At 56.2% G+C, this 24,433-nt stretch overlaps 10 protein-coding genes across 10 annotated transcripts; 8 read left to right on the forward strand and 2 right to left on the reverse strand.

Annotated features, from left to right (window-relative positions):
* Positions 1–712: 712 nt before the first annotated feature.
* Positions 713–1,744, forward strand: BU26DRAFT_120019 (uncharacterized protein). The gene is made up of 2 exons (XM_033819504.1): positions 713–1,455; positions 1,510–1,744. Exons 1-2 carry the CDS (start codon positions 1,063–1,065, stop codon positions 1,648–1,650), a joined length of 534 nt encoding a protein of 177 aa, XP_033677864.1. The 5' UTR covers positions 713–1,062; the 3' UTR covers positions 1,651–1,744.
* Positions 1,745–2,256: 512 nt separating this feature from the next.
* BU26DRAFT_120152 (uncharacterized protein) lies at positions 2,257–3,107 on the forward strand. Its single transcript, XM_033819506.1, has 3 exons — positions 2,257–2,411; positions 2,464–2,661; positions 2,705–3,107. Exons 2-3 carry the CDS (start codon positions 2,487–2,489, stop codon positions 3,004–3,006), a joined length of 477 nt encoding a protein of 158 aa, XP_033677865.1. The 5' UTR covers positions 2,257–2,411; positions 2,464–2,486; the 3' UTR covers positions 3,007–3,107.
* A 905-nt stretch (positions 3,108–4,012) lies between these two features.
* On the forward strand, positions 4,013–5,226 carry BU26DRAFT_570297 (GPR1/FUN34/YaaH-class plasma membrane protein; the record flags this gene model as incomplete). The annotated part of the gene is made up of 6 exons (XM_033833989.1): positions 4,013–4,106; positions 4,163–4,331; positions 4,387–4,531; positions 4,601–4,766; positions 4,846–5,118; positions 5,171–5,226. The coding sequence occupies 6 exons, from the start codon at positions 4,013–4,015 to the stop codon at positions 5,224–5,226; spliced, it is 903 nt and encodes a 300-aa protein (XP_033677866.1).
* A 437-nt stretch (positions 5,227–5,663) lies between these two features.
* On the forward strand, positions 5,664–6,666 carry BU26DRAFT_120181 (uncharacterized protein). The gene has a single exon (XM_033819507.1). The coding sequence runs from the start codon at positions 5,775–5,777 to the stop codon at positions 6,465–6,467; it is 693 nt and encodes a 230-aa protein (XP_033677867.1). The 5' UTR covers positions 5,664–5,774; the 3' UTR covers positions 6,468–6,666.
* Positions 6,667–6,864: 198 nt separating this feature from the next.
* Positions 6,865–7,461, forward strand: BU26DRAFT_378650 (uncharacterized protein; the record flags this gene model as incomplete). The annotated part of the gene is made up of 1 exon (XM_033822548.1): positions 6,865–7,461. A coding segment is annotated over one exon (597 nt), but the record flags the coding sequence as incomplete, so codon positions are not given.
* Positions 7,462–8,323: 862 nt separating this feature from the next.
* On the forward strand, positions 8,324–8,974 carry BU26DRAFT_120240 (uncharacterized protein). The gene has a single exon (XM_033819508.1). It carries the CDS (start codon positions 8,499–8,501, stop codon positions 8,865–8,867), a length of 369 nt encoding a protein of 122 aa, XP_033677869.1. The 5' UTR covers positions 8,324–8,498; the 3' UTR covers positions 8,868–8,974.
* Positions 8,975–9,010: 36 nt separating this feature from the next.
* Positions 9,011–10,654, forward strand: BU26DRAFT_534424 (UPF0187-domain-containing protein; the record flags this gene model as incomplete). Its single annotated transcript, XM_033831217.1, has 4 exons — positions 9,011–9,196; positions 9,258–9,616; positions 9,684–10,030; positions 10,104–10,654. The coding sequence occupies 4 exons, from the start codon at positions 9,011–9,013 to the stop codon at positions 10,652–10,654; spliced, it is 1,443 nt and encodes a 480-aa protein (XP_033677870.1).
* A 580-nt stretch (positions 10,655–11,234) lies between these two features.
* Positions 11,235–13,284, reverse strand: BU26DRAFT_523872 (cystathionine beta-lyase-like protein). Its single transcript, XM_033830158.1, has 3 exons — positions 12,877–13,284; positions 11,723–12,769; positions 11,235–11,665 (listed from the first exon to the last, which is right to left on the reverse strand). The coding sequence occupies exons 1-3, from the start codon at positions 13,075–13,077 to the stop codon at positions 11,558–11,560; spliced, it is 1,356 nt and encodes a 451-aa protein (XP_033677871.1). The 5' UTR covers positions 13,078–13,284; the 3' UTR covers positions 11,235–11,557.
* Positions 13,285–13,443: 159 nt separating this feature from the next.
* On the reverse strand, positions 13,444–16,371 carry BU26DRAFT_523874 (uncharacterized protein). The gene is made up of 3 exons (XM_033830159.1): positions 15,931–16,371; positions 15,816–15,881; positions 13,444–15,762 (listed from the first exon to the last, which is right to left on the reverse strand). The coding sequence occupies exons 1-3, from the start codon at positions 15,948–15,950 to the stop codon at positions 13,731–13,733; spliced, it is 2,118 nt and encodes a 705-aa protein (XP_033677872.1). The 5' UTR covers positions 15,951–16,371; the 3' UTR covers positions 13,444–13,730.
* On the forward strand, positions 16,295–21,822 carry BU26DRAFT_555042 (HSP70-domain-containing protein). Its single transcript, XM_033832301.1, has 6 exons — positions 16,295–16,667; positions 16,722–16,926; positions 16,983–18,761; positions 18,898–19,005; positions 19,346–19,531; positions 19,577–21,822. The coding sequence occupies exons 1-6, from the start codon at positions 16,641–16,643 to the stop codon at positions 21,583–21,585; spliced, it is 4,314 nt and encodes a 1,437-aa protein (XP_033677873.1). The 5' UTR covers positions 16,295–16,640; the 3' UTR covers positions 21,586–21,822.
* The last annotated feature ends 2,611 nt before the right edge of the window (positions 21,823–24,433 follow it).

Genomic DNA, 24,433 nt, shown 5'->3' on the forward strand with positions numbered 1-24,433 from the left:
CTCTCCTGCTCCTCTCCAATCTCTGTCCAAGCATGCTTAGAAAGATGTTGTAGAAGCATGTTCCGAAATTCTGCTGAGCGACACGCGCACTGATGACGTTGACGGACACGCTCGAATGGAAAGCACGACCGGGGGTACTCGGCGCGGGATTCTTAGCACAGTCACAGTCCTCCGCCCCCTTCTACTCGTACCTAGGTACTCTGTGTCTTTCTTTTCGTTTCACTCTTCAATTAGACGTTCCGTACACGAACCGTTGTTCGATTCTCTACCTAGGTACACCGGTAGCCCAGGGACTGACTTCCATACCACACAACGCTACATTGAGGAAAACGCGCTGCGGCGGCATACGCAGACTAGGATAAGATTTTCGTTATGAGCTTATGTGTAGTGTTGCTGATCTTCTCTGCAGGACTCGATGGTAGGCAAAGTCATGTGGCGCGTTGCTGAGTTTATTCCGGGGCTGCAGGTGTTCCCTTCCGCAACATTCAATTCCCTATATGGGCGCCGCAGGGCCTGAAAAGTCACCAACCGTACCAATCACCTAGTATCATGTGATTCCGACTACTGCGCATAATTAGAAGCGACAAAAGAGTCCGCGATCCGTCAAGAAAAGGGGATATTCGATTCTCGGTCCTCTGCAGCAAACCCTGCGGTGGCCAACCCACGAGCGCTTACCACAGTTCGCTCTGTACATGGTCTCACCCCCCGTTCTTGGTACGGCTTTGCATAGGCGTATATGGCGATCTCAAAGCTCTTGAAACGGGCTGATCTTGTACAACGCGGGGCTAGCCGTAAGCTTAAACGGGTCTCGGAGACTCGTACAACCTCTACATTGAATGCGATCGACGTGATACCGACCTTTTTAGAAATTGGGTCGGTGGCAACCTGGCAAGCTCGCTCACCGCTCTCTCTCGAAGTGACAGACGGGGACACTCAGAGCTTGAGCCTACCTCCAAGGAAGGATGTTCAGCGCCGTTGTCGCCGCAGTGTTTCTTACAGTGACTGTAGGATGCTGTTTCTCGACGACGTTGAGAAGACCTATGAGGAGGGAGTTTCCTCGGGATGTGGCTTTTCTGGCTTCTTACGCAATCGATTGCCTGCCGAAGATGCATGTCATATGGACTGCTGGCGCACACAGATGGGAAGCTTTGTGGCGGTATAACTGAGGTGATCCTCGTCGGGCTGTGTCTGCTCGGCAAGACCGTGGTTAAGACCTATACAGCCGCAGATGGCACCTTCTTCAAGGTTCACTACCAGGCGCGCAGTATCGCTGGGTACAGTGCTTCGACTAAGATTCGGAAAGCCACGGACGGGAGCTTCAAAGGCTGCATGAAGTCATGCTCGGCCGAACCAGGCTGCACCAGCGTCGACTATGCGGCCAGGCTCGGAACAGATCATAGGGTCAAGGAGTGTACGCTATTCAGGACAGGTGGTGGAGATAATCCTGATGCTACTGTGCGTGGCCCTTAACCCTGCAAAGTTCCTACCCTCCCTAGCTGACATCAACAGACGGCGAGCACCACGGTGGGCCCCCGAAATTCACGCCTGGCTGAGCACCTGCCCACTCACTGGGTTTTGTGGGTGCGTGTAGCAGTGCGAAGACTTGCGCCTGCGCGGGTTCTCCGGCTATGCAATAACAGGATGGCATAAACGCAATGTTGGGCAGGGAGATCCATCTATCCACGGTGAAGGGCAGCAACTGCTGGGAGAAGGCACTGAGCCCAAGGGTGACAGTGAGTGGGACCTTAGGTATGACCTGCAGTCCTTTGGGCCTATACGACTCTTTCTGCGTCAATGCACTACTCTCTTATTTCTTTCTTGTGATGCCTCGTCTCGTCTCATATGGTCTCCTGATTGCGATGTCTACATGATTGGAGCGGAGTACGGTGAGACGCGTGTTCGATCGATAGACACCTGTCTCTCCGCGTCGGAAGGAGGATATTCGGCATCACCGAGGCGCCTGGGAGGGGTGGTGCTTGTTGGGTACTCGCCGATTTTTCACGATAACAGCGTCCCCTAGTCATCCCTCGGTGTGCCGCAACCGCGACACGCTTCGATGGGCTGATGACAATCTGCATTCGTCTTTTCAGAGGACGGGCCTGCCTGAACAGTGGGTGGATTGCCGCTCGTAGCGATGCAGCATATCGTAGAATCGCGGCCGGAGACGGACGCTCGAGGGAACATCACCGAGCAAGGGAGGTTGCGGGTGGAGTGAGGGTCTCCTTCGAAGCTGTTGTTTTGTTCGTTGAGGGAGAATGGAGAAGGGAGGACGCGTGGGCCGAGGCAGAGACTGCGAGCGGATGTGGTCGTGGAGGGAGCAGCGAAGTCGGCGGCCGTGATCTGCGCCTGGTCGTGGGAAGAAGGGCCAGGCCGTGGTTAAAGGGCTTTCTTACAATCCGCGAGGTCGTGCGGTAAGCAGCCTCGGGGGGCTAAGATATTACTGAACATGACAGTCCATATAAGGGGAGCTTGGGAACATCAAGGGCATGACTAGCATAAAAGCCATACCTTCTATCTACAAGCCCTCTGCCTTGACAAGCTCACGAAGCTTTGCGGAGAGTGGTGATCCTCATGGAGCCTTTCCACTCCGCCGACGAGCGAGGAAACTCGGATCCATGCTCCTCCGTGCACCCCGTATGCGGTGCATCCCACGAGCGCCCAGTACGTACCCTTTGGCGAGCGGCCCTGCCTGACAAACCTTCAGAGTTTAAGGAGTTGGCGAATGGCAGCTGCCAATCTCGCCATGGCCGTACCCAGTCGGGAATAGCGCGCTGCGGAACGGCGTCTTTTCCCTCATCCGAAGCGCCATCGGATGAACGCAACAACTCGACTCGCCAACCCACACTCACACCACCGCAGCTAGCAACAACCCTTGGACCGAGAGACCAACCACCCACGCCTCGGCGTCCGAAAGCGCGATGCCCCCATGCACGACGGCCCCGGTTCTGCTGTGCTGAGCCGCATCTCCAGTTACATCATGCGAGTCCTCGTGTACGACTCGCTTGACCGCACAAGACCGCCATGAATCAACAAGCTTCTTGGGAGCTCGAGACGGAATCTCTCAGCAATAATAGATGCCAGAAAAGGCTGCAGGCCTCGGCGCCCTGGCCAACATGATGTCTGGGAATAACGCTTGCATAGAGTCGAGCATAGCGGAGTTAAGAGGCACGCTAACTTCCCCGCAAAGTCTCCCCCGTAAGACCAAGGATGGATCTCCCTCTAGCTCCTCACTTCCCTGCACCTACTCAGTCTAGCCTCTCTCCGCACAACCCCCAGACGTACCACGCGTGTCTTCATCTCCACTCCTCTCCGCAGAGCCGGCTCGCGCCTCCAATGGCAAGCAAGCATGAGATCATGCACCGCTCCACTGGCCATGCCAGGCGTGTTCCGTCCGCTCATCGTCCATCTCCACCCCTCTGCTTCATGGATGAGCTGTACGTCGAGCTGCGGTGCGAGACCGGCGATTCCAACGTCTTGGGAGACATGCCATACGAGCGATCCTTACCCGCCGTTGACGGGCGTTCTCCGGTCCTTCCCTAAGCCAGGGCAGCGGACCTGAGGAATATCCAGGAAACGAGGAAGCTGAAACACTAAATCTGATTTGGTCCAACCTTCGCTCGTCCGACAAAGTGGAGCCATTCGGACCACAGCTCCTCCCAGACGCAGGCTAGGGCATCAGGTTTACTCCTCATCCTAGCATTATTGCCCGCTCCTTCAAAGGAGAAATGGTCTAGGCTGATCGCTCCAAGTATGGCCAGGATGCCAATTCCAGGCTAGTGATGGACGTGTGCGAACAGCGTCAGTGCGGAGCCGCTATGAGGTGCATCCCTCACTATTTGAAAGAGCTCAGGACCCGCCACCCCCGGCTTCCCACCTTTTGCGAAACTTCAGCGCTTCTACGTGGGTTCCACAGGTCTGGTAATACGGCTGCGGGTCTTTAATAAATCTCCCTTACTTCTCTTTGTTGCTCTGCAGGCCTCCATTTCTTGTTGTCTTATCCCCCACCGGTACCATGGCTCACCAAGTAACCCAAAATAACGAGAACCTCACCGCACCTACACCCCATACGGGCGATGCACCATTAGAGAAAGACTTCAGTCAGAATGGTAATTGTCTTCGCTATTCACCCCGCGTTATACATCTGTGGTAACAACGTTTGCAGGCTATCATACCCATTTGGACGCGGGCCATGACTCTGATGCCGCTCTGAGGAAGATTCGGACCGCAGGCAGCATATCCATCTCGCCTGAGCTATTCGAGAAGCTCTATCTTTCCCCTCAGAATAGGGTGCATGGCGACCTGCGGAAAACTGTCGGCAACCCAACGCCCTTGTACGTCCCCTAGGCCTCACGTCGCGTCCATGGAGACGCTCTCTAACCCCGACAGGGCACTCATCGGCTTCCTGCTCTCTCTCACGCCTCTTAGCATGGATCTCATGGGGTGGCGAGGCGCTGGAGGCAATGGTGCAGCGGGCACTGCGACGTATTTCTTCTTTGGCGGCTTGCTCATGATCCTCGGCGCTCTCGGTGAAGTATGTCCCCCTCTTCTCTCCGTCATCACCGATACATGGATGCCGATCAGTGCTGACACTACAACACAGTGGATCATCGGCAACACCTTCCCCTTTGTAGTCTTTGGCTCTTTCGGCGCCTTCTGGCTCGGCTTTGCGGGGACTCTACAACCCTTTTACAATGCTTACGGCGCGTATTCCACGACCGATAACCCAGCGGATGGCCTGAACACCGTTGGGTTCCGCTCCAGCTTCGGTAAGTAGCGGGACTTTGGCTCCCTGGTGTCATTGCTGCTTTTCGCTATCCTTGAATACTTAGCTGACACACGCAACAGCATTTTTCTTCATCGCCATGGCTGTCATGTGCTTCGTCTATCTCATCTGCTCCTTGCGCACAAACTTCTGCTTCTTCATGATCTTCTTCACCCTCGTCATCGCTTTCGGCCTTCTCGCTGGCGCATACTATGCGCTCAACACCGGCAACACGGCCCTGGCAACGAGACTGCAGACGGCTGGTGGCGCCTTCGCGTTCAGTACTTGTATCTTTGGGTGGTGGATCTTCATTGCCATCATGCTGGCGAGCTTGGACTTTCCCTTTAGCGTGCCCGGTAAGAGTCTCTTTCCTGCTGATCTAGACCACGATCACTGACGTATGGGTAGTTGGCGACCTCTCTGGCTTCATCAAGGGTGCTTCCGAACGCGAGAAGACTGTCTAAGCTTCGACTCGATTTGACGTGGGGATGGGTCTTTGGGCCTTCGAAAGAGCATATGTATATACTGCGGGATGATCAAGGCTGTCATTGGGAGGGACCAGGGACGACAAAAGCGGGTGTGGATTTCATTCGACAACGGCCGTTGTGCGAGCTATAATGCGTGCGACGTATCGGTCTGAATAGCCTTTAGGCAGGCAATGCATATGCGTTTCTAATACCCTAGAGTTTTCGCTTCAAATGTTTTGTTTGGTTCTTCTCGTCCCACTCGGCTGGATCTATTTCCCAGCCACGTCCTGGTGCGATGATGACTAGACGTGCATGTCAATAAGATCGTCGCTATCCATCTGTAGGAGGCTGACACATCATCCCTTTGTGGAAGGCCGGCGCAACAGACGGGCATGCAAATCGATATGTTAATGCTCTCCCTCTCTCTCGACGAGTAGGCATGTGAAGCTACATGGCACTATAAAAAAGAATACCAGGGCAAGAAGCACCGCACTCCACGCGCACTCAACGCGCGCTTGACAGCTTCTTCGGCCGAACCTATACACATGCATTGGTCTGGAGAAAGCTTACCAATCCTCCAGGGACAGAGACTACACATCACCCACGCCTCAATATCAAGCAGGGCAGATGGATGCATTTCGTCGGTCGGTCGCGCAGCAATGCCCCATGGCTGGATGGCGAGCCCCACCACAACGACGGGTCCCCCTCTGCCGTATCACTCACTCGCTCCGTATCCCAAGAGTCCTCCAAGAAGAAGGTGCAGAATGCACTACGAAAGTCAGCAAGCAGGAATCCTCCTTGGCGCTTATTCTCCGCTGGGAATACTAATCCCCGCGCGCGGGGAGAAAGCGGGTATGGATGAGATAGGCCGGGAGATGGGCGGCTTTGTAGTTGTTTCGCTGATGCGATGGGGGGATTTAGGCTGGGCTGGGACATGGGGAGGGCTTAGCGAGCGTCGGGCGTCTTCGGATCGCTGTGCAGTGTCGTCACCACACGACAAGAACTGTCAAGTCCGTCCCCTGTGGATTGTCATGTCATGCTTCGCCTCGCGTGGTGTGCTTGGGAGCGCGCGCGCAAACGCCGGGCTCCGATCGAGAGCTCTGGATAAAAGCGCGTGCATCTCCTGGGCTGGGTTGCCAACGGCTGGGTGCAGCTCTCCTTCCGCCTCGCCTTTCCGCCTCGCCTTTCCGCCTCGCCTTTCCGCCTCGCCTTTCCGCCTCGCCTTTCCGCCTCTTTGACGCCCGTGATCTTTTGGGATTTCCGGCGATCAGCAGACGTGCTTGGGCTGGTTGGCTTTTTACCCTATATGGCCCGAGCTGGCCTGCCCTGCGGACCTACCGAAACCGACGTGTTCCTGGCTGCTGTGCCTGGGACGAAACAAATCTCTTACGCATCGGCACATCTGAAACAGCAGACGGGACAGCGCAGCGCGACAACGCAAACCGGCCTGTTAGACTAGAAGCGGGCGTACCTGCATATCCTGCCGGGGCGCTATCCTGGACGAGCCAGATTATTTGACGAAAGGATTGCTTTGGTCGCGCGACCTTTTCCTCGTTCGTCAGCGGCCGATATCTACCCGTGGACCCGCGTGCGCATCGGATTTGCTCCAATCGAGCCAGAACGGGGGAAGAAGAGATGGCGCAATTCTTCGATTTGCCCAGGGAACTGAGAGATATGGTGTACATGGCGGTGATCACGCACGAGAGGCCACGGCCCACGCTGGGCGAGGCGCAGTGGTTGTTCCGCTTCAGACGGATCTTCGAGCCGCAGAGTAGTGTGCGAGGGGAGTATGGGTGCGCGTACTCGCTGGAGCAGACGCCGAGCACCTGTGCGAATCTACTAGTGTGCAATCGCCAGATCTACGCGGAGATGGGGGAGGCGATTGAACGGGCGAAGAGGAAGGGACTGATGGCTGTGAGGCTGGACTGCATCGCCGAGGACGAGAGCTTCCATTACTTCACCTGGCTTGCGATGCCGCTGGTGAAAACGAGGAGGAGCTTTCACGACGGGAAACTGAGGATGCCGGGCTGGGTGGATCGGGTCATGGACAGATATCTCACCTGCTCGCACCGCATCGGGTGCCTCGCATGTCGAAGTCGAAGCTCCTCAACGGCGATCCACCAACTCTGGGTCGACATCCGCCTCGTGGGCGACCGCTCGGCGAAATGGCTCCGCAACAGCAGTCCGCCAGACCGCACCTCCTGGGCCATCTGCGCAGCGCTGAAGCGCATCTTCGAGAAAGGGCCCGATTTCGCCAGCTGCAAGGACACGGCGCACGAGCTCACCATCGAAGAACTCGTCCTCAACGTCGTCACCCCGCCGAACGTCCCAAAGGAGAAATACCTCGACGAGGACTTCCCCGCCGACGGCGTCCGGGACGGGCTCGTGCATCCGCGCACGGTGGCGCGCGAGCTGGTCGACGTGTGGCAGCGGATATGGGCGGGCGAAGACTTCAAAGGCAGCTTCTATCAGGTGCTGCTCGAGCGGATCAAGAGAGTGAGGGTGTGTGTCAACGAGGAGACGTGGCGGGTGCGCGAATTGCGGCTCGAATTGGAAAGAGGGCAGGCTGAGCGGCGGCGGATTGCTGCGAGGGTTGGGTGGTGAGTGAGCATTACAGTACGGAAGATGCAGTATGCAGCCAAGTGTACTTCTAGTTCGAAAGGCTTGCGTTACCGTAGTCACCAGTCTCTACGCTCTAGAGGGCAAAGTCTCTCGTGAGATAGGTATGTAGCATTCGGCATCCCGAGGAGCTTATTAACTGACGCGTCGAAAATTGATGGTTCCCGACACTTTGATGAGAGGAACACCGACGTCTGTCGCCGCGTGCGCTCCCATTTGCCAGAGCATTCAGGGGTTGCCGTTGACGGCTCGGCCCAGTGCTCGGCAACGCACACGACACCGCTTCGCCCTTTTTTCATGCTCTGTGCTCCGCTTGTCTAGAACCTCCGATCTACACACAGCACTGTGCACATTCCGTCGCTGATCTGTTCATGCGCATGGCGCATGTGCATTCATTCCTCCTCACCGTTCACCAGACCCATTCTCGCCCCCTCCAGTACAGATTATTAAGCGTACCGCAGCACAATCGATAAAGCCCGCAGGCGCTGCTCGTCTCAAACAGAACAATGGGCACAGTACATATTACATACGCTGTAGGCGTTGGGGGCTAAAAAAAGGCCTTCTCTGCTGGCTTCTGGCTCCTGCAGGGTGCAGCTGCAGTAGTGCCGCGGGCTTGGCACCGCGACTTTGAGGCTAGCGACTGTTGTTTTATGAAACACGCCCTCCTTGCTGCCTCACCACGCACACCCCGTCGAACGATGCCCGCCGCAATTGGACGCCTGCGACGCCTCCTTCAGGGGCAGGCAGACGCAGGGGCCGCCCCGTACACACCCGTTTGTGCACAGAGCGCCATTTTTCAGTTAGCCCACCTGGCATGCGTGTGTCTGACATGCTGGTGCGTGCTTCGGGGATGCATGCAACTTCAGCTTTGCCTGGCTCGTCTGGGCCCCCATTTGGGAAAATCTTTGCCCAGTACCGTATATCTTCCTCAGATGCCCGTTCCCCTTGCAATTGACCACTTTTTTGAGCGGCTGCGCGTTTCCCCCTCCTTTGTTCTTTGCCACTCCCTTCCTTTATAAGTCCGCGATCTGACTTCTCCTGTCCCCGCTTTTTATCTTCCTTCGATTGGGAATCTTCGGATCTTGATCTTCTTTCCAGCTGCTGGACAGTTGCCCTACATTTCGATCAGCAAGAGGGAGCGAAAACGAGCCATTGTGAAAGGATGCCATCTACCTCTACCGACGGCAGCAAGACTCTCAGGCCCTCGGCCATCGAGGTGCCTGACAGCAGCAATGGCAGCGTCCACGAGGCGCCCATGTCGCCGCGTTCGTGGCGTGCGAGGAAGACGACGTACCTGCCGCCTTCGCGGAAGCCGACTGACGGGACTTTGGACGCTGGGGACTACTTTGTACGCATCCCCCTCCCAAAATCCCAGCTCCCCACGGCGGCAAGGTTAACAAGATGCCCAGGTCGGTCCCCGCGACATGTCCAAGCACAGCAAATGGCCCTTCTTCCTGCGCATGCACGGCTCCGTTCTGCCCAAGATGATCCTCCCCCTAGCCGTCGTGGCCGCCTGGTCCACCGCCATCACCATCCTCTCCGAATTCGTCTACCAGCTCAAGGTCAGCAACATGCTGCTCACCGTCCTCGGTTTCGTCGTTGGTCTCGCCATCTCGTTCCGCACGAGCAGCGCGTACGAGCGGTATACCGAGGGCCGCAGGTACTGGTCGCAGTTGCTCTTCGTGGGCCAGAATTTGGCCCGCACGGTTTGGATCCATGCGGGCGAGCGTGAGGGCGAGCTCGGGAAGGAGGATTTGCTGGCGAAAGTGTGCGTTTGCGTTTCTTTACCTCAGTCTGATATATACAGGGGAACCACGACTAACAGTAACGTCTAGAACGGCACTCAACCTCATCGTCGCCTACGCCCGCGCCGTCATGCACAAGCTGCGCTTCGAGCCCGGCATCGACTACTACGACCTGAAAGAGCGCGTGCAGTACCTCGAAACGTTCGCCAAAGCCGCCGAGCCTGAGATCCCGCCTCCACGCGACTACGGAAAGATGAAGGCCGTCGGCGAGTACCTGGGCGTCACCTTCGCCGAGTCGAATCCGCGCAAGAGGATCAAGCGCTCCAAGAAGCCGCTCGGTAATCTGCCGCTCGAGATCTTGAACCACCTTTCCGCATACGTGCAGAGCCTCATCGACAACGAGACGCTCAAGTGCGGTCTGTACCAGAATCAAGCTAGTGAGTCGACGCTCTCCCTCTGATGCCTTTTAAACCTGGAGTTTGAACGCATGTGCTAACGGTAGCGGTAAAGTCACCTCCGTCGTGCAACTCAACGAAGTCCTCGTCGGCGTCGAGCGCGTCCTGCAAACCCCGCTCCCCATCGCCTACTCCATCGCCATCTCGCAGATAACCTGGGTCTACGTGATGATGCTGCCCTTCCAGCTCTGGGACGACCTGCGCTGGGTGACAATCCCCGGCTGCATCTTCGCGGCGTACATCATCCTAGGCATCGCCGCCATCGGCCGCGAGATCGAGAACCCGTTCGGCATGGACGTCAACGACCTACCGCTCGAGGCCTACTGCGAGGAGCTCGAGTGCGACCTCGACTACACGATGAGCAACCCGGCGCCCAAGGTCGGCGGGCCCAGCAGCTTCATGCGTAGCGCGCAGAACCAGGTGCTGTGGCCGCTGAGCCAGAAGAGCTTTGACGACTGGATGAGGAGGGGCAAGCAGGATATTCGCGATGCGCTGATGACAAAGACGAAGGCGGATATGCAGGTTCGGAAGAGTATGCAGGTTGCGCGGCAGAGTCAGGAGGGCGAGAAGCACCATGGCGTTTTGCAGCAACAGCATGACGCGTAGTAGAGCGTCTTGCGCTCTGCGACCCGTTGCCATGATGCATCTGTACTCTATGTACCAGAACGACCAAATCTGTTTTCTTTACATTAGCTGGGTGTTGGTCGGACTCGGCGTTGGTAACCCTCCTTAGTATGTCTTTTCTGTCCGTCTCTTGCACTCCCGCCTCGTGGAGGCTTTTCTGCATAGCTATGAGGTGTTCGGACTCTTCTGCTTCTTACGACTCTTATTTGCCCGGCCGCATTTGGCGATGCCGTTACAGGACGACCTACCTACCTACCTACCTACTTTGCTCTCTAGACTTGGGTTCGTAAAAGCTTCTCGATTAATGGGATATCTCATTACACACTGCACTGCACTTGTGACACTCAATCCGCGTTGTTTCTCGTCCTGCTATCCCTGCTATGCTGTGCTGTCTAGCGTGCTGTACAGCGCTGAGCTAGGAGGGAAGAGTTTCACATTACTGCGCGCCAGCCTGGGGCTCGCTGTAATTCTTAACACTACTGCTAAGGTGACAAGCAAGCCCACGGTGGATCAAAGCGAGAATCGTTATAGCGTCATTTCACCAACCGAATTGGACACAGCATTTCTCAGTTGAAATTCCTTTTTTGATGAAAGCTAGCTAGGAGATCTCTTTTAGAAGCCAGAACTCCCGCTCTTTTCTTCTACAACGGTAATCAGACAAGTATCACGTTAACACTGGCTCTCGATGAGCGAGGGTACAGTGACAGAGGTGACTGGGTCAGAGAGAGTTGCGAAGCGAAGCATACACGCCTGTCCCTGACTGACAAAAGGAAGTGGGGTATCACGTTACCATGCTTGTGGCCTAGCATGGCAGAGGTGACTTGGGAAGAAGTGGGGCCGTGAGGGCGAGGGGGAGGAGGACAAGGATGGAGTGTGGTGTGGCGTTTACTCCGAAGGGGTGGGAACGGCGTTCGAGTTCTCGCCGGATGAGGCCGCGTCTCCTAGAGCGTGGAAGCCTTCAGGCGTGATGTTGACAGCGCCAGCTTGTACAAGCTACAAAATGTCAGGACAAGAGATCCCCAATATTCCATGTCGCAAAGTTGAACTTACAGCAGTCCTCAAATCATCAATCAAATCCTCCGGATCCTCAATTCCCACACACAACCTGATAATGTCCTCGGGCATGTTCCTCTCCCTCCTCGTCTTCTCATCAATGCTAGCATGGCTCATACGGCAGGGCATGCTGATCAACGAGTTCACACAGCCAAAGCTCACAGAGATGGCCCACAGCCTCGCGCTCTCCACGATCCGTTCCGAAACATGCACGTCTCCCGTCTCGAAGGAGAGCACGGCGCCCGCACCGCGGGCCATGCTCCAATGCAGATCGTACTGCGGGTGCGATTTCAGACCTGGGTAGCGAACCTTGAAGCCGTGCGATTCGAGGTATTCGGCGATGCGCTGGGCGTTCGCTTGTTGCTTCTCCATGCGCACGCCGAGGGTTTTGATGCCGCGGAGCAGGAGCCACGAGTCGAAGGGGGAGAGGCCGCAGCCGGAGGCGTTGATTGTAAAGTAGAGTCTGTCGCCGAGGGCGGGGTCGTTGATGGCGATGACGCCGGCCATGAGGTCGTGGTGGCCGGAGAGGTACTTTGTGCCGGACTCGTATACGATGTCGGCGCCGAGATCGAGCGGGTTCTGGAGCAGCGGCGAGAGCATGGTGTTGTCGACGGCGACCAGCGCAGACGGGCTTGCGGTGTGAGCGATGGTGGCGATGGAGGGGATGTCGACGATCTTGATGAGCGGGTTTGTGGGCGTCTCCAGCAGCACCATGGCGGTCTTGCTGCTGACCACGCCGCGCACCGCCTCGGGGTTGGTGGTGTCGACATGGTGTACGATTATGCCTCCGTGTGAAGACAAATACTTCAGCAGCCTGTTTGTCCCGCCATATAGGTCGTCTCCGGTTACTACCTCGTCGCCCGGTCGCAGCAGTCGGGTGATGACGTCGAGGGCGCCCATGCCGGAGGAGACGACGAGCGCGCGGTTCGCGTTCATGATCTTTGCGAGGTGTCGCTCGAGGTGCGTTCGCGTGGGGTTTCCGGAGCGTGTGTAGTCGTATTCTCCACCGCCGCCCGTGGCAGAGCTCTGCTTGAAGGTTGCCGACTGCGCGCACGTTAGCTTTCTTCCTCTTGAGGCCTGGAGCCATCCTGGAGCCATCCTGGAGCCATCCTGGAGCCATCCCCACGGCCCTAAGGAGGAGAGAGCTATACCTGGTATATAGGCACGGAGCTGGCATTGTACTGGTCGCTGCCTTCGGTGAATACCAGCTCCGTCATGAGGGCATACTTCCTCCCACTACGAGGCGTGCTCGGTGCCGGCGAAGGGGGGAGATCATGCCCGTCGATATCGCGCGCTGTGAAGGCCTTCCCAGCACCGTTGGCCTTCGCCTTGGAGCTCCCCGGTTCAGACATTGGCGTCGTGGTGTGTTCGCGTTCCGAGTCCCCGAAGGCGAGAGGCGGGGTGTGACGAATCTGCACGTTGAGGCAAATCCAATGCTAAGCGCTCTGTTGAAGTCGAGCAATCCCAGCGAGTCTAAAACGTGCAAGCAAACAGGGTATAAAAGGGAGGAAAGGGAAGATGTGTGCTGGTCATGAGTTGAGCGACATCTGCAAGGTACATGCGCGGCTTTTGCGCCGACGTGGGGAGTCACCGCTCCCCATTATTGCGCCATCGCTCCCGGTCCTGGTTCGCTCGGCTGAGCACGCCTCCGGGCTCGCTCCGGCAGATTCACCCCCAGATTCTGTACCTAGGTAGCAAATACGGAGCATGTTTCGATTTCGGAAGAGAGGAAAGCGCTTTTGGCTGCCTAGTATACCAGGGTATTCATACTAATCCCGACATCCAACAGCTACCAAGGAAGAACATACAAAGAACATCGACCCTCGACCCTCCGTCCTCTGCGCCAATGCTTGCTAGTAATGACCCATACCCGGTGCAACTGCCGTGTCGTCCATAAATTACCAGAGCCAAAAGTCAGGTTGAACAACAAATACACAATCCGCAGTAGCCAAAGGACTCCGATGCCAAAATTGCGAATACCCTTACCCTCCCCCCCTCCTCTCCCTTACCGGGGCTTGATCGCCGGGAACCCTTTCCGCTCATGCAGGTTGATATGAAACTCGAATATGCCTTCCTCCGTCCCGCAGTAGAGCTTGCGCCCGTCCTGGCTCATCGCAAGGCCAGCAGTTCGCAGCCCAAGCGCGGGGTCGAGAAAGTTGCGACTGGACCGCCGGTATCCCAGCCCACCAAGGCCATAGGATTCGAGGGGTTGTGCCTCGCGTGCATTGCGGAGCCGCTCCCGCATCTGCGTGAGCTGTCGGAGGCGACGAAGCTCGGTGCGAAGTTCGGGTGCAGCAGAACTACGCACGTTGTCTGCGGCCCGAGCGTTGCGCGCAAGAGCTTCCTCGATAGTGCGCCAGGCGTCGTCCGTAGATGCTATGATCTCGCTGTTGTCACGCCGGGCGTGGGCTGGAATCGGGTTGGGCGACCTGGTAGTCGCCGTACCCGTGATGTTGGCTTGAGGAGTACCCGTGATCCCATTGTCGTCAATGGAGACGATCACAGAAGCCTGCCGGCGGGGAGCAGTGCGCTGGTGCAGTTGGTTGAGCTGCCGAGCACTCTCTGACATAAATTCGGTGAAGGTATCGGCCATGTTGCGCCGCGCCGCGGCTTCCCTTTCCCTATTACTATCGTCAGCATCCTCCTGACCTGGAAGGAAAAAGATCAAGCTGCCACCGTACCGTCTGGCCTCTCCGGGCCCCGAAGCCATGTAGTTTAAACTTCGGGGTGCAGTTCCCTGCTCGCGCGCTTCGTCTCGTTGCCTTGTTGTCCGCAAAGCCTCGAGAACTTGTCTTTCGTGAGCAGTTAGGCCATGTGGGTCATCGTCAGACTCAACTACACCAAGCTGTCTATGAAGCCTTCGTCGTTCCGATGAAGCCTCGATGTAGTCGGTGGCGAAGTTGACGGCAGCAGCAGTTCCTTCCGAGTCAAGAGCACGGCGATACCTCCGAATGAAGTCAGCTTCCCGGCGCAGGTCATGCATCTCCGGGCTTAATTCCACGTCGAAGTCGGCGATTTCCACCCTCTCTATGCCCTCCTCTTTCGGGTCCAGAGAGAGTACCTGCTTGACTTTGAGCCCCGACCTGACATCGGCCACGCAGACCCGCGCTTGGTCCTCGCTCCATATGAGGAAGTCCCACGGTGCAGGTGAGAATTGCATAGTCCTTACCGCGCCAGGGCCTATGGCGGTGTCAGGTCTGGTAGAGCTGATTAGTTGCACGATGGCGTCTTCTCCGTATTCGCATCTCTTCAGCAGTTCCACATCAAAAACCGTAATGTAGCCACATTCCGATCCTACAGCGCATAGACGCCCTGAAGGCGACCATGCCGTTGTGAAGTACCCTTCGATGGGTGACCCTGAAGGCACATACAAGCACACCTCTTGAAATAGTTTCCACTCTGGCGGGATCGACTGTAATCGGCCTTCTGGGGTCTTCATGGAGCTCGGCTTCTTGGACTTGGCGCGTTCGAAGAAGAAGCCGTTGTGCTGGTCACCAACCGCAACCAAGAGCTGCCCGTCCGGAGATATGGTCGCATGGTTCATGGGAAAGGGCAGATCCAGGGAAGTCACCTCCAGGTTCTGTGTGAGAGAGTATATGCGCACGGTCTTGTCGTTGTTCGTGAGGACGGCCACAACCTCATCTCGACCTTCTCCCTCAGCAGGGAACTTGTGTATTGATATTGAGTTGACAATGTCGTCGCCAATCTTTTCAAATTTGACGCGGTCGGCGGCGCCCAGCATGGGCGGGCGTGGTAGGGTGGATCGGCTGGCGAGTTCGAGAGGCAGCAAGGCATCGACGTCGGCCGGGTCAGCGGGAGGAAAGCCGGTCACCTTGATGGCAGCAAAGTTGCCATCGTCGGCGCCGCCCACGCACACATAGCCATAGCCCGACGCTGTACAGCGCGCTTCCCACGGGAGCGTGGTTAGGTGCGCCTGTGTATGCGTGGCCGCATTCAGGCAGTAGATGTCGCAGCCGCTGGCGTAGTAGAGAATATCGGGCTCCGGCGAGCTGATGAAGTGTCGCAGCTGGTAGTGCCTGCGCGGGTTAGCATCCAGCTCCCACTTGCACTAACCCAGGCGATGGCTCACGCTATAGGGATCTTGAGGGGATAGTAGGACTTGGAAGGCAACACAAAGGCGTCCGTCTCTCGACTCCTGCGCCAGTTAGTTTGCAGCCGACGGGAACGCGCGAGGGGGGACAAACAAGAAGTCGTCGACGGCCATGCTTTGGGATCAGGTGGGTGATGGCGGCATGATCTGCCGGGAGGCGTAGGCAGGCAGGACGTGGTTTATGTAAACTGGACGAACAGCAGCGCGAGGCAATACGTCAGACACGCGGCCAGCCAGACGCGGGAGGCGTTGAAGACAGGCAAGGGGCAGCGCCAGCACAACAGAGATGGCGATGAAGGCTGTAGTCGTCTGGAGCATGCGGAGGTGAGCGGCTGTTGGGGATGCACTCGGTCTTTGACGAGCTCACGCGCAACTATGCCCGTCGTACGCTGTGGCGCCTGAAGGGCTGGAGCTCTCCCCACAACACGTGAGCAGCCCCATGCCGGCGCGCCAAGCCTGCCATGTCGTCGCGAACCGCACACCACCAAGTATTCTACCTAGGTAGCAAAACTCCCTGAAGGGGTTCCGGATCCCTCAATCGTCCATCGAAACGTGCGTCAATTGCCTCCCGTCACTCCGGCGGCGAGCACAGGCCTCCGCGCGGAACCTCGGCGGCGAGTCGGAGCAGAGTCTGCCAAGGCCGCTAGAACTTTCGTTCGACTGAAATCTTTCTCTCCTGTCCGAGCTCCATCCATCCTCCCATCATAAAGTCATCACTCCCACATCAATCCCTCCTCATCTCGTGCCCTCTGGTTGCCCTGTACCCACCTCCAGCAACACCTTGCTCCCTACACATTCGCAATCATGCTGTCCTCGAGGTTATCGCGAACCGTAAGTCCGCGCGTGCTCCGGAGCTCCTGGGAGAGACACTGACCTCATCTGCAGTTTTTGCCGCGGGCGACTGGCGCCGTCCGACGCATGCAACCCACCTCTTTCAGACCATCCTTCGGGTCATCATTCGTGAGAGGATATGCAGAGGGCTCGGACGAGAAGGTCAAGGGCTCCGTCATCGGTATCGACCTGGGTACCACCAACTCCGCCGTCGCCCTGATGGAGGGCAAGGTGCCGCGCATCATCGAGAACGCTGAAGGTACATCACCATTGCCGTCGCCTCCCTCGCTGCAGCAGTCTCTAACAGCGCTACAGGTACGCGAACAACGCCATCCGTCGTCGGCTTCACCAAGGAGGGTGAGCGTCTCGTCGGTATCGCCGCCAAGCGACAGGCCGTCGTCAACCCCGAGAACACGCTCTTCGCCACAAAGCGTCTCATTGGCCGCAAGTATACCGACCCCGAGGTGCAGCGCGATATCCAGCAGGTGCCGTACAAGATCGTTCAGCACAGTAACGGTGATGCGTGGCTCGAGGCCCAGGGCCAGAAGTACTCGCCCTCGCAGATTGGCGGTTTCGTTCTCGGCAAGATGAAGGAGACCGCCGAGGCCTACATGGGCAAGAGCGTCAAGAACGCCGTTGTCACCGTCCCTGCCTACTTCAACGACTCCCAGCGTCAGGCTACCAAGGATGCTGGTCAGATTGCCGGTCTGAATGTCCTCCGCGTTGTCAACGAGCCCACCGCCGCTGCGCTTGCGTACGGTCTCGACAAGGCGACGGATAAGGTCATCGCCGTCTATGATCTTGGAGGTGGTACTTTCGATATCTCCATCCTCGAAATCCAGAATGGCGTGTTTGAGGTCAAATCCACCAACGGTGACACCCATCTTGGTGGTGAGGACTTCGATATCACCCTCGTCCGCCACCTCGTTCAGCAGTTCAAGAAGGAGCAGGGCATCGATCTCAGCGGCGACCGTATGGCTATCCAGCGTATCCGCGAGGCTGCCGAGAAGGCCAAGATTGAGCTTTCTTCCTCCTCCCAAACCGAGATCAACCTGCCCTTCATCACCGCCGATGCTTCTGGACCTAAGCACATCAACCACAAGATGAGCCGCGCTCAGCTCGAGAAGCTGGTTGATCCCTTAATTACCAAGACCGTTGAGCCCGTGCGCAAGGCTCTGAAGGACGCCAACCTTCAGGCCAAGGATATCCAGGAGGTCATTCTTGTCGGTGGTATGACCCGTATGCCCAAGGTCGGCGAGTCCGTCAAGAGCATCTTTGGCCGTGACCCCGCAAAGTCGGTTAACCCCGACGAGGCTGTCGCTATCGGTGCCGCCATCCAGGGTGCTGTCTTGGCTGGTGAGGTTACCGACCTCCTGCTTCTCGATGTTACTCCTCTCTCGCTTGGTATTGAGACCTTGGGTGGTGTGTTCACCCGCCTGATTAACCGCAATACCACCATACCGACCAAGAAGTCGCAGGTCTTCTCCACCGCTGCCGACTTCCAGAGCGCCGTCGAGATCAAGGTCTACCAGGGTGAGCGTGAGCTCGTCCGCGACAACAAGCTGTTGGGTAACTTCCAGCTTGTCGGCATTCCCCCGGCCCACCGTGGTGTTCCCCAGATCGAGGTCACCTTCGACATTGATGCCGATTCGATCGTGCACGTCCACGCCAAGGATAAGTCCACCAACAAGGACCAGTCCATCACCATTGCCTCCGGCTCTGGTCTCTCAGAATCTGAGATCCAGTCCATGGTTGATGATGCTGAGCGCTACGGAGCTCAGGACAAGGAGCGCAAGGCCGCTATTGAGTCTGCCAACCGCGCCGACAGCGTTGTGAACGACACGGAGAAGGCCCTTAAGGAGTTTGAGGACCGTCTTGACAAGTCTGAGGCCGAGAAGATCAAGGAGAAGATCGCCTCCCTCCGCGAGTTCATTTCCCAGAGCCAGTCTGGCGAGGGCACTGCCACCGCTGAGGAGATCAAGGAGAAGACCGACGAGCTCCAGAATGCAAGCTTGACCTTGTTCGATCAGATGCACAAGGCACGCTCAGAGAACGCCTCGAGTGAGCAGCAACAGCAGCCGCCTGAGGGTGAGGGTGAGAAGAAGCAGTAAATGCTCTAATCGCTGAAGCATTGTTTCGTCGTTTCATTTGGTCATTCCGCGGCACAAAAGCAGGCGTCTTGCATTCCGGTCTTGGGTTGGGTCTTTAGACGTGTAAATTTTCCTTGCAGCGTGTCGACATCTTGTACCCATACCTCTTCGCTTCTCTTCTCTTCCCTGGACCCGACCTGTTTTACTACCCTCTACGACCTTTACTCGATCTTTCAACCTTTTCTTGGGTATGTCTTTATTATGATTGGCGATATACCTTGGAGGAGGATACGGGCGGAGAACCAAATGACCTGCCATCATGTATGAGGTGGATACGGAGGTGTAATTGGCGGAGCGTAAGACGCAGAGGATGAATACTGTACTATAGCTGAGGCGTGAGATGGTAACGTCAATGTCATTTTTCTCCGCTCCAAAATCGAGCTACAACATCACACTCCCGTTGTTCCTTTTGCGCTGTGCTCCGCCTGTCGAATTATATGCTTCCTTCGCTTTGAGATACAAACCCGTGCTGAAATGCACCTGGGCAGTAGTGTCGGTTGCATCTGCTGGTGACTAATGCACCGCCAGCTTCGTATTGGAGCTGCGCCACGCTGCCACATCAGATGACGTTAATCTCACGAACAAGAAAGTTCGTCACCTTTCACTATTGGGCAAACACAGCAACCTTTTCCAGGCGAACCGCGGATCACGAGGATGTGGCGCATGCAGTCGATAGGCTTCGTCATTTGATAAAATCCGACGTCGTCCGCACACGTAGGTCGCTTCGACCTGCCCCAGGCAGCAGCTTTATTCACATAGGCCCCGCTGGAGGGAAAAAGCTAGGTAGACACTTTTCACTACTCGTTTCCTGCATCACGATTGTCCCTCATCTTTCTTTGAAGACTACACGCGACTTGCTTGATAGGTCACACCGAGACTGCGGCTTTGGACGGTCGACAAGCCTCGCCACCGAGAGAAAGAAAATGGATATACCGCGCGGCCACGCCATGCTTCCTCTCAACGAGGTGGATTTTCTGGATTTTGTGTACAACTACTTTAAAGCCGAATACGCACCTATACGCTCGCTGTGGTCAACAGCGACAGCCGAGCCGAGGCAGCCTCAACGATGGGTAACCATGGGCCACGAACTATCTCCCCTCAGTTTCCGCCCCGCGAACGCGCAGGCGCAAAAGGATCTTGAGTCGCTAGACTTCTTCACCCGGAAGTGGAACCTGGATGCCGGGTTTGTCAGGGGAATCGTGGTGCGGTTTGCGAAGTACGAGGTGCACGAGCGACTGGAGAAGAAGTTGTATGAGAGTTGCAGGCTGGATTTGATGGTGCGGAAGGCGTTGAAGGAGAAGCATCTTATTGATGCGCTGTGGCCGAGTCCCGCGCCGCGTAATATTCCGCAAGAGCTGCTGCAGCAAGGTGTCCAGGTGCGGAAGTGGTATGGCGATATGTTTGCGAAGTACTTTCGGCATCTGCATGCTGTGGATGACTTCTCGCTCCGTCCGGAGGTCGACCAGAGGATCAAGAGTAGTGGGACGCTAATGTTGGTTCCGTTTGTGGACCATCTTGTGTTTGGGACTGTGGACCCCATTATGCCGATTATCGCGAAGGGCGCCGGATACTCGAATGCGAAAGCTTGGAAGCAGAAAGAGACGAGTTCTTTTGGGGAGCCAGATCGGTTCGATATCCGGTTTGACGCCCCTGGCGAGATCGTTGATACGCATACGAGGAGTGTGGTACGGCAGTGCCAGTGTATGAAATGCGGGAGCAAGAGAGACGTTACGGTGGTGATATCGATTGATCCAACGCCGGGCCCAACGGCACAGCAGTCTACGCAGTGGCGACCATCCAACCCGAATACGTCTGCACCTAGGCGACAGGGCTCGAAGGCCGCACAGAAGTATAGTCCTGGGTACGGCATGCCTGGTATCGGCGATCCTGCGCAGAGACGACCTTTGCAGCCGCAGACGCAGACTCAGAATGCGTATGAGGATGTGCATCCACCCTCGCCGCAGCAGAAGAAACAGTGTCAGCGCTGCACGTTTCTGAACCATCCTGATCTCACGTCTTGCGAGATGTGCCAGGGCGAGCTTCCACCTAACACCTTGGTAGCGAAACCGCCTAGTCCCGCTCAGCCCGCGAAAACTCAAGCTTCGCACTCTCACTCTGCATCCCTTCCGCCGCCGAATACGGCAAAGAAGGAGGACAAGCGGAAGGAACCGGAGCGCCCAGCACCCCATAACAGGCACAGTCTAAGCTCGACTCTCTTCTCCATCTTCCCTTTCTCCCAGCAGCATCAGACAGAACATCATGCGAATCTACCCCCAACTCAACCTCTTGAAGGATCGCCTCCAGCTACCTCCGAGCCACATCCTAAGTCAAAGAGCAAGCGCGGAGACCGGCCTCTATCTAAAGACGCGCCCAACCCTAAGACGGAGCCTGAACACCCGGCACCACCCACTGAGCGCGAGGAGCCCCCATCGACGCCACCGAACCTCATCGACCAAGAACCGGACCTCTCCCACCCTCCCGAAATGGCGATGATGCCCCTCACGCCTCCGCCTGCCTCTTCTGACGCGCCGCGTCAGTATCTGCCTGGCATGCCACAGAACCTTATGGATGACTTCGTCCCTATTTCGCCGTCGTATCAGCAAGACGAAGAGACAGAAGATGCGGGCTGGGGCGAGATGAATAAAGAGGAGGCGAGGAGGGACGAGGAGAGCGACGAAGATGAGGATATGGTGGAGAGGAGAGAGGGGATGATTGATCTAGACGCTGTGGCACAGGAGGTGGGCGTTTGGGGGGACGGAGAGGAGTGATGGTAGGGTGGTTGTTGGATTTCGGAAGTATACCGAACGCATGGAGGCGGTGTCCGGGAAGTGTTCCGTGTACATGTACCAACTCGATAGTTCCCACGCCCTTTCTAAAATAAAGGCGTTCCTACCTTATACTGGATCTGCCCTGGTATGTATGTGTTTCCCTGGCTTCCCTTTTCCCACGTAGTCATCGGATTGGTAGAGATGTAGTGATGAATGACCTGGCTCAGCAGTTCGGACGTTACTTCGTAGAAGTCATTGCCAAAAACCGCAGCTGAACTTATCTGTCCTCTCTTTCATCACCCCGCCTCTATGACATAGTCAAAGTGTGTAAGCTGCATTTCACTCGACTACTAAAGAAATAACTAAATAGCGTGAACTATACGGCCCATTCTCTACATTCCGCACAACATGCAACACCAAGCGCACTATCGCTCTCCTCTCTGTTCGTCGCATGCCCATAACTGTCCTATTCTCATCCATTTGTCCTTGCTACCCCGAGTACGTACTGTACTGTACTGAGTCTCACGACTCTCATCGCCATCGTGTCGATTTGCCGAAATTACTCTTTGTACGTTCCGCAATGCGTAGAAGGTTACTTGATAGCTAAACATCGTTTACTCGATCGAGTATGGAATGTACACGGGTTTTATTAGAGTATTTCCTCGTTCGATATAAGCTCAGTGCATGATAAAAGGGTAGGCCGCTGGTATCTATCTAGGTCGTGCCACTGAAAACAGACTGGCTTCGGGGAAGCCGACGGCGTTCCGCAAACCGAGACTGTGACACGCGTCTGCATCCACGGCTTACGGGAGGTTAACGTTGTGTTTGTGCATAGCTGGTTTGAAAGGTGCGAATGACCTAGTCAATGGGGCATCGCCGCTGGGGGTTCGATGCGAAGGAGCGAAGAACCTAAAAGATAACTGATATTTAAGGGCAATTATGGTCCGCGCAAATTATGCTTTAGCACCAGCAAGCAAGCGACAGCATACTTCGAGCGAGCGAGCGAGCGAGCCAGACAGCGCAGCCTAGCCTACCCTTTAAACTACTCCCCTTCCTCATACACTCACCTACCGCTATGAAACTCTCTATCCTCCTCTCCCTCTTAGCCCTCGTCGCATTCAGCTCCTCTATTCTACTCACCTAAAACATCTACGTTGGAGACGACACCGGCACCGCTGATATCGATCCAACGGAACCGGACGCGGGAGAGACCCAGGGAACGCTGCGTACGTCAACCCCTTCCCCCTATTTAGCCTCCCGAATCACCCTTCCTCTTATCCATCTCATACTAACCCCCCCCATTTTACAACAGGAATTCGTCGGACCTACGCCGACTGCGGCTCCTGCGACTTCTGCGGCTTCTACGAGCGCTGCTGCTACAGGGATCATGGCGCGTTCCCGGACACGGATGGGGTTTGCAAGTGTGGCACGAACGGGAGGGAGGGGCATTGCTGGTGAGCGGGTGAGCGTGAGGGAGGTTCGCGAGTGATGTTGTTTGTCGTTTGTACGATGAGATGTGGATGATTGAGGCGTGTGGGCGTCGGCGCTGCTTTGAAATGTCTGTCTGCTTGTTATGCTGTTGTTTCTGTTTCTTTGTGCGATGGTTTATGGTTCTTGTTTCGAAAGCTGAGTACTGTTCGTTCGTAATAATAGAATCGGCCCCTGGTTTTGGCGCGCAAGAACAAACTCTCGACTAAGGTAACGGCGTGATCTCTCGCCCGCGGGCATTTTCCTGCTACTCCCCCTATTTAGTAACGTTAAAGGAGGCGAAGAGGAAGAAGAACACGTTAATTCCGGGCGTAGTGGAGGAGTACAGAGCAGCTACAAGGGCTTAGGTACGGGATAGTGGGCGTGCGGCTTGGAACGGGGGGTCTTAAAGAAAACCCAGCCTCATCACGTCTCCAATCTGAACGAAGCGGCAATCATAAAAAATTCAAAAAAGGAATGGAAATGGAGCTTTGGACCTAAAGCGTCCCTAGGGTCCCTACCTACCTTCCGAAGTTCCCTACGTGGCCCCCAACGCCCCACGTGATCGGGTAAGCCCAAGCTGACACCATCCCATCCTCACCCTACATTGACGGTCTTACGGTACATACAAGAAATCTCCGGAGTCTAAGACCAAACCTCCCGCCTACGCACTGGCCACTGGGCATGCACTGTACTTACGACTCGGCCGACGGAGCGAAGTACGCCGGGTATGCTTCCAGAACACTAGCCTCAGTCTTTGAAATGCGGCCGAGATGTTTGAAATAGGCAGGCAGATCGGAAGCACGGGTACGCTGGGACCATGCGGCTGGAGTATTGGAATGAGCGCTTTTTTTTTTCTCTCGTGGATTTTACGTGGGATGGTGGAGGGAAGGTGGTGGTGATGGTGGTAGGCGAGGAGGCCTCTTAGGTTAGGGCTAGGTACACCGGCCCGGCGGGGTTGGATTGGGGATGAGGATAGCTGCATGCATTGTGGTGCAGGAAGCTTAACGCCGATCGGACGGCGTAGCAGTGGTCTATCGGTGTTGTAGAAGGTTTAAGTTAAGGTTGTAAGGTTCCGGGGGAGGAAGCCCTAGCGCCGGGAATGGAAAGTCGGGAAATGGTCTGATTGGCTGGGACGATCGCGCGAATGGTGTTTGTAGATTCTTGAGGGTGTAGAGTGATGAATATGAGTATGCTTAGATTATGAGATCGACACCCTATTTACAAATGCTTTCCAAATGCTTCTGTCCATCCATCTATATGCGTCGCGCCAGCCGAATCCGAATCATCTACCCAACCCTATTATCATATAGAGAATGTAAAAGTAAAAAAAGAGAGAATGAATGAGAGTCAGTGAGAAGTCGTGAAGGCAACAATGCTG

The sequence above is a fragment of the Trematosphaeria pertusa genome (assembly GCF_010094035.1).
Source record: "Trematosphaeria pertusa strain CBS 122368 unplaced genomic scaffold BU26scaffold_18, whole genome shotgun sequence".
Lineage (NCBI taxonomy): Eukaryota > Fungi > Ascomycota > Dothideomycetes > Pleosporales > Trematosphaeriaceae > Trematosphaeria > Trematosphaeria pertusa.

Coding starts and splice junctions, on each gene's coding strand:
- BU26DRAFT_120019 (XM_033819504.1), top strand. CDS start 1,063: ATGTGGCTTTTCTGGCTTCTTACGCAATCGATTGCCTGCCGAAGATGC. Junction 1,456..1,509: donor GAGATAATCCTGATGCTACT/GTGCGTGGCCCT, acceptor TGACATCAACAG/ACGGCGAGCACCACGGTGGG.
- BU26DRAFT_523872 (XM_033830158.1), bottom strand. CDS start 13,077: ATGTCTGAACCGGGGAGCTCCAAGGCGAAGGCCAACGGTGCTGGGAAG. Junction 12,770..12,876: donor GCTCCGTGCCTATATACCAG/GTATAGCTCTCT, acceptor ACGTGCGCGCAG/TCGGCAACCTTCAAGCAGAG. Junction 11,666..11,722: donor TTGATGATTTGAGGACTGCT/GTAAGTTCAACT, acceptor GACATTTTGTAG/CTTGTACAAGCTGGCGCTGT.
- BU26DRAFT_120152 (XM_033819506.1), top strand. CDS start 2,487: ATGACTAGCATAAAAGCCATACCTTCTATCTACAAGCCCTCTGCCTTG. Junction 2,662..2,704: donor GTGCATCCCACGAGCGCCCA/GTACGTACCCTT, acceptor ACAAACCTTCAG/AGTTTAAGGAGTTGGCGAAT.
- BU26DRAFT_555042 (XM_033832301.1), top strand. CDS start 16,641: ATGCTGTCCTCGAGGTTATCGCGAACC. Junction 16,927..16,982: donor CATCATCGAGAACGCTGAAG/GTACATCACCAT, acceptor ACAGCGCTACAG/GTACGCGAACAACGCCATCC. Junction 18,762..18,897: donor GCAGCCGCCTGAGGGTGAGG/GTGAGAAGAAGC, acceptor TTTTCCTTGCAG/CGTGTCGACATCTTGTACCC.
- BU26DRAFT_120181 (XM_033819507.1), top strand. CDS start 5,775: ATGCATTGGTCTGGAGAAAGCTTACCAATCCTCCAGGGACAGAGACTA.
- BU26DRAFT_523874 (XM_033830159.1), bottom strand. CDS start 15,950: ATGGCCGTCGACGACTTCTT. Junction 15,882..15,930: donor ATGGCCGTCGACGACTTCTT/GTTTGTCCCCCC, acceptor TAACTGGCGCAG/GAGTCGAGAGACGGACGCCT. Junction 15,763..15,815: donor CCCCTCAAGATCCCTATAGC/GTGAGCCATCGC, acceptor TAACCCGCGCAG/GCACTACCAGCTGCGACACT.
- BU26DRAFT_120240 (XM_033819508.1), top strand. CDS start 8,499: ATGAAACACGCCCTCCTTGCTGCCTCACCACGCACACCCCGTCGAACG.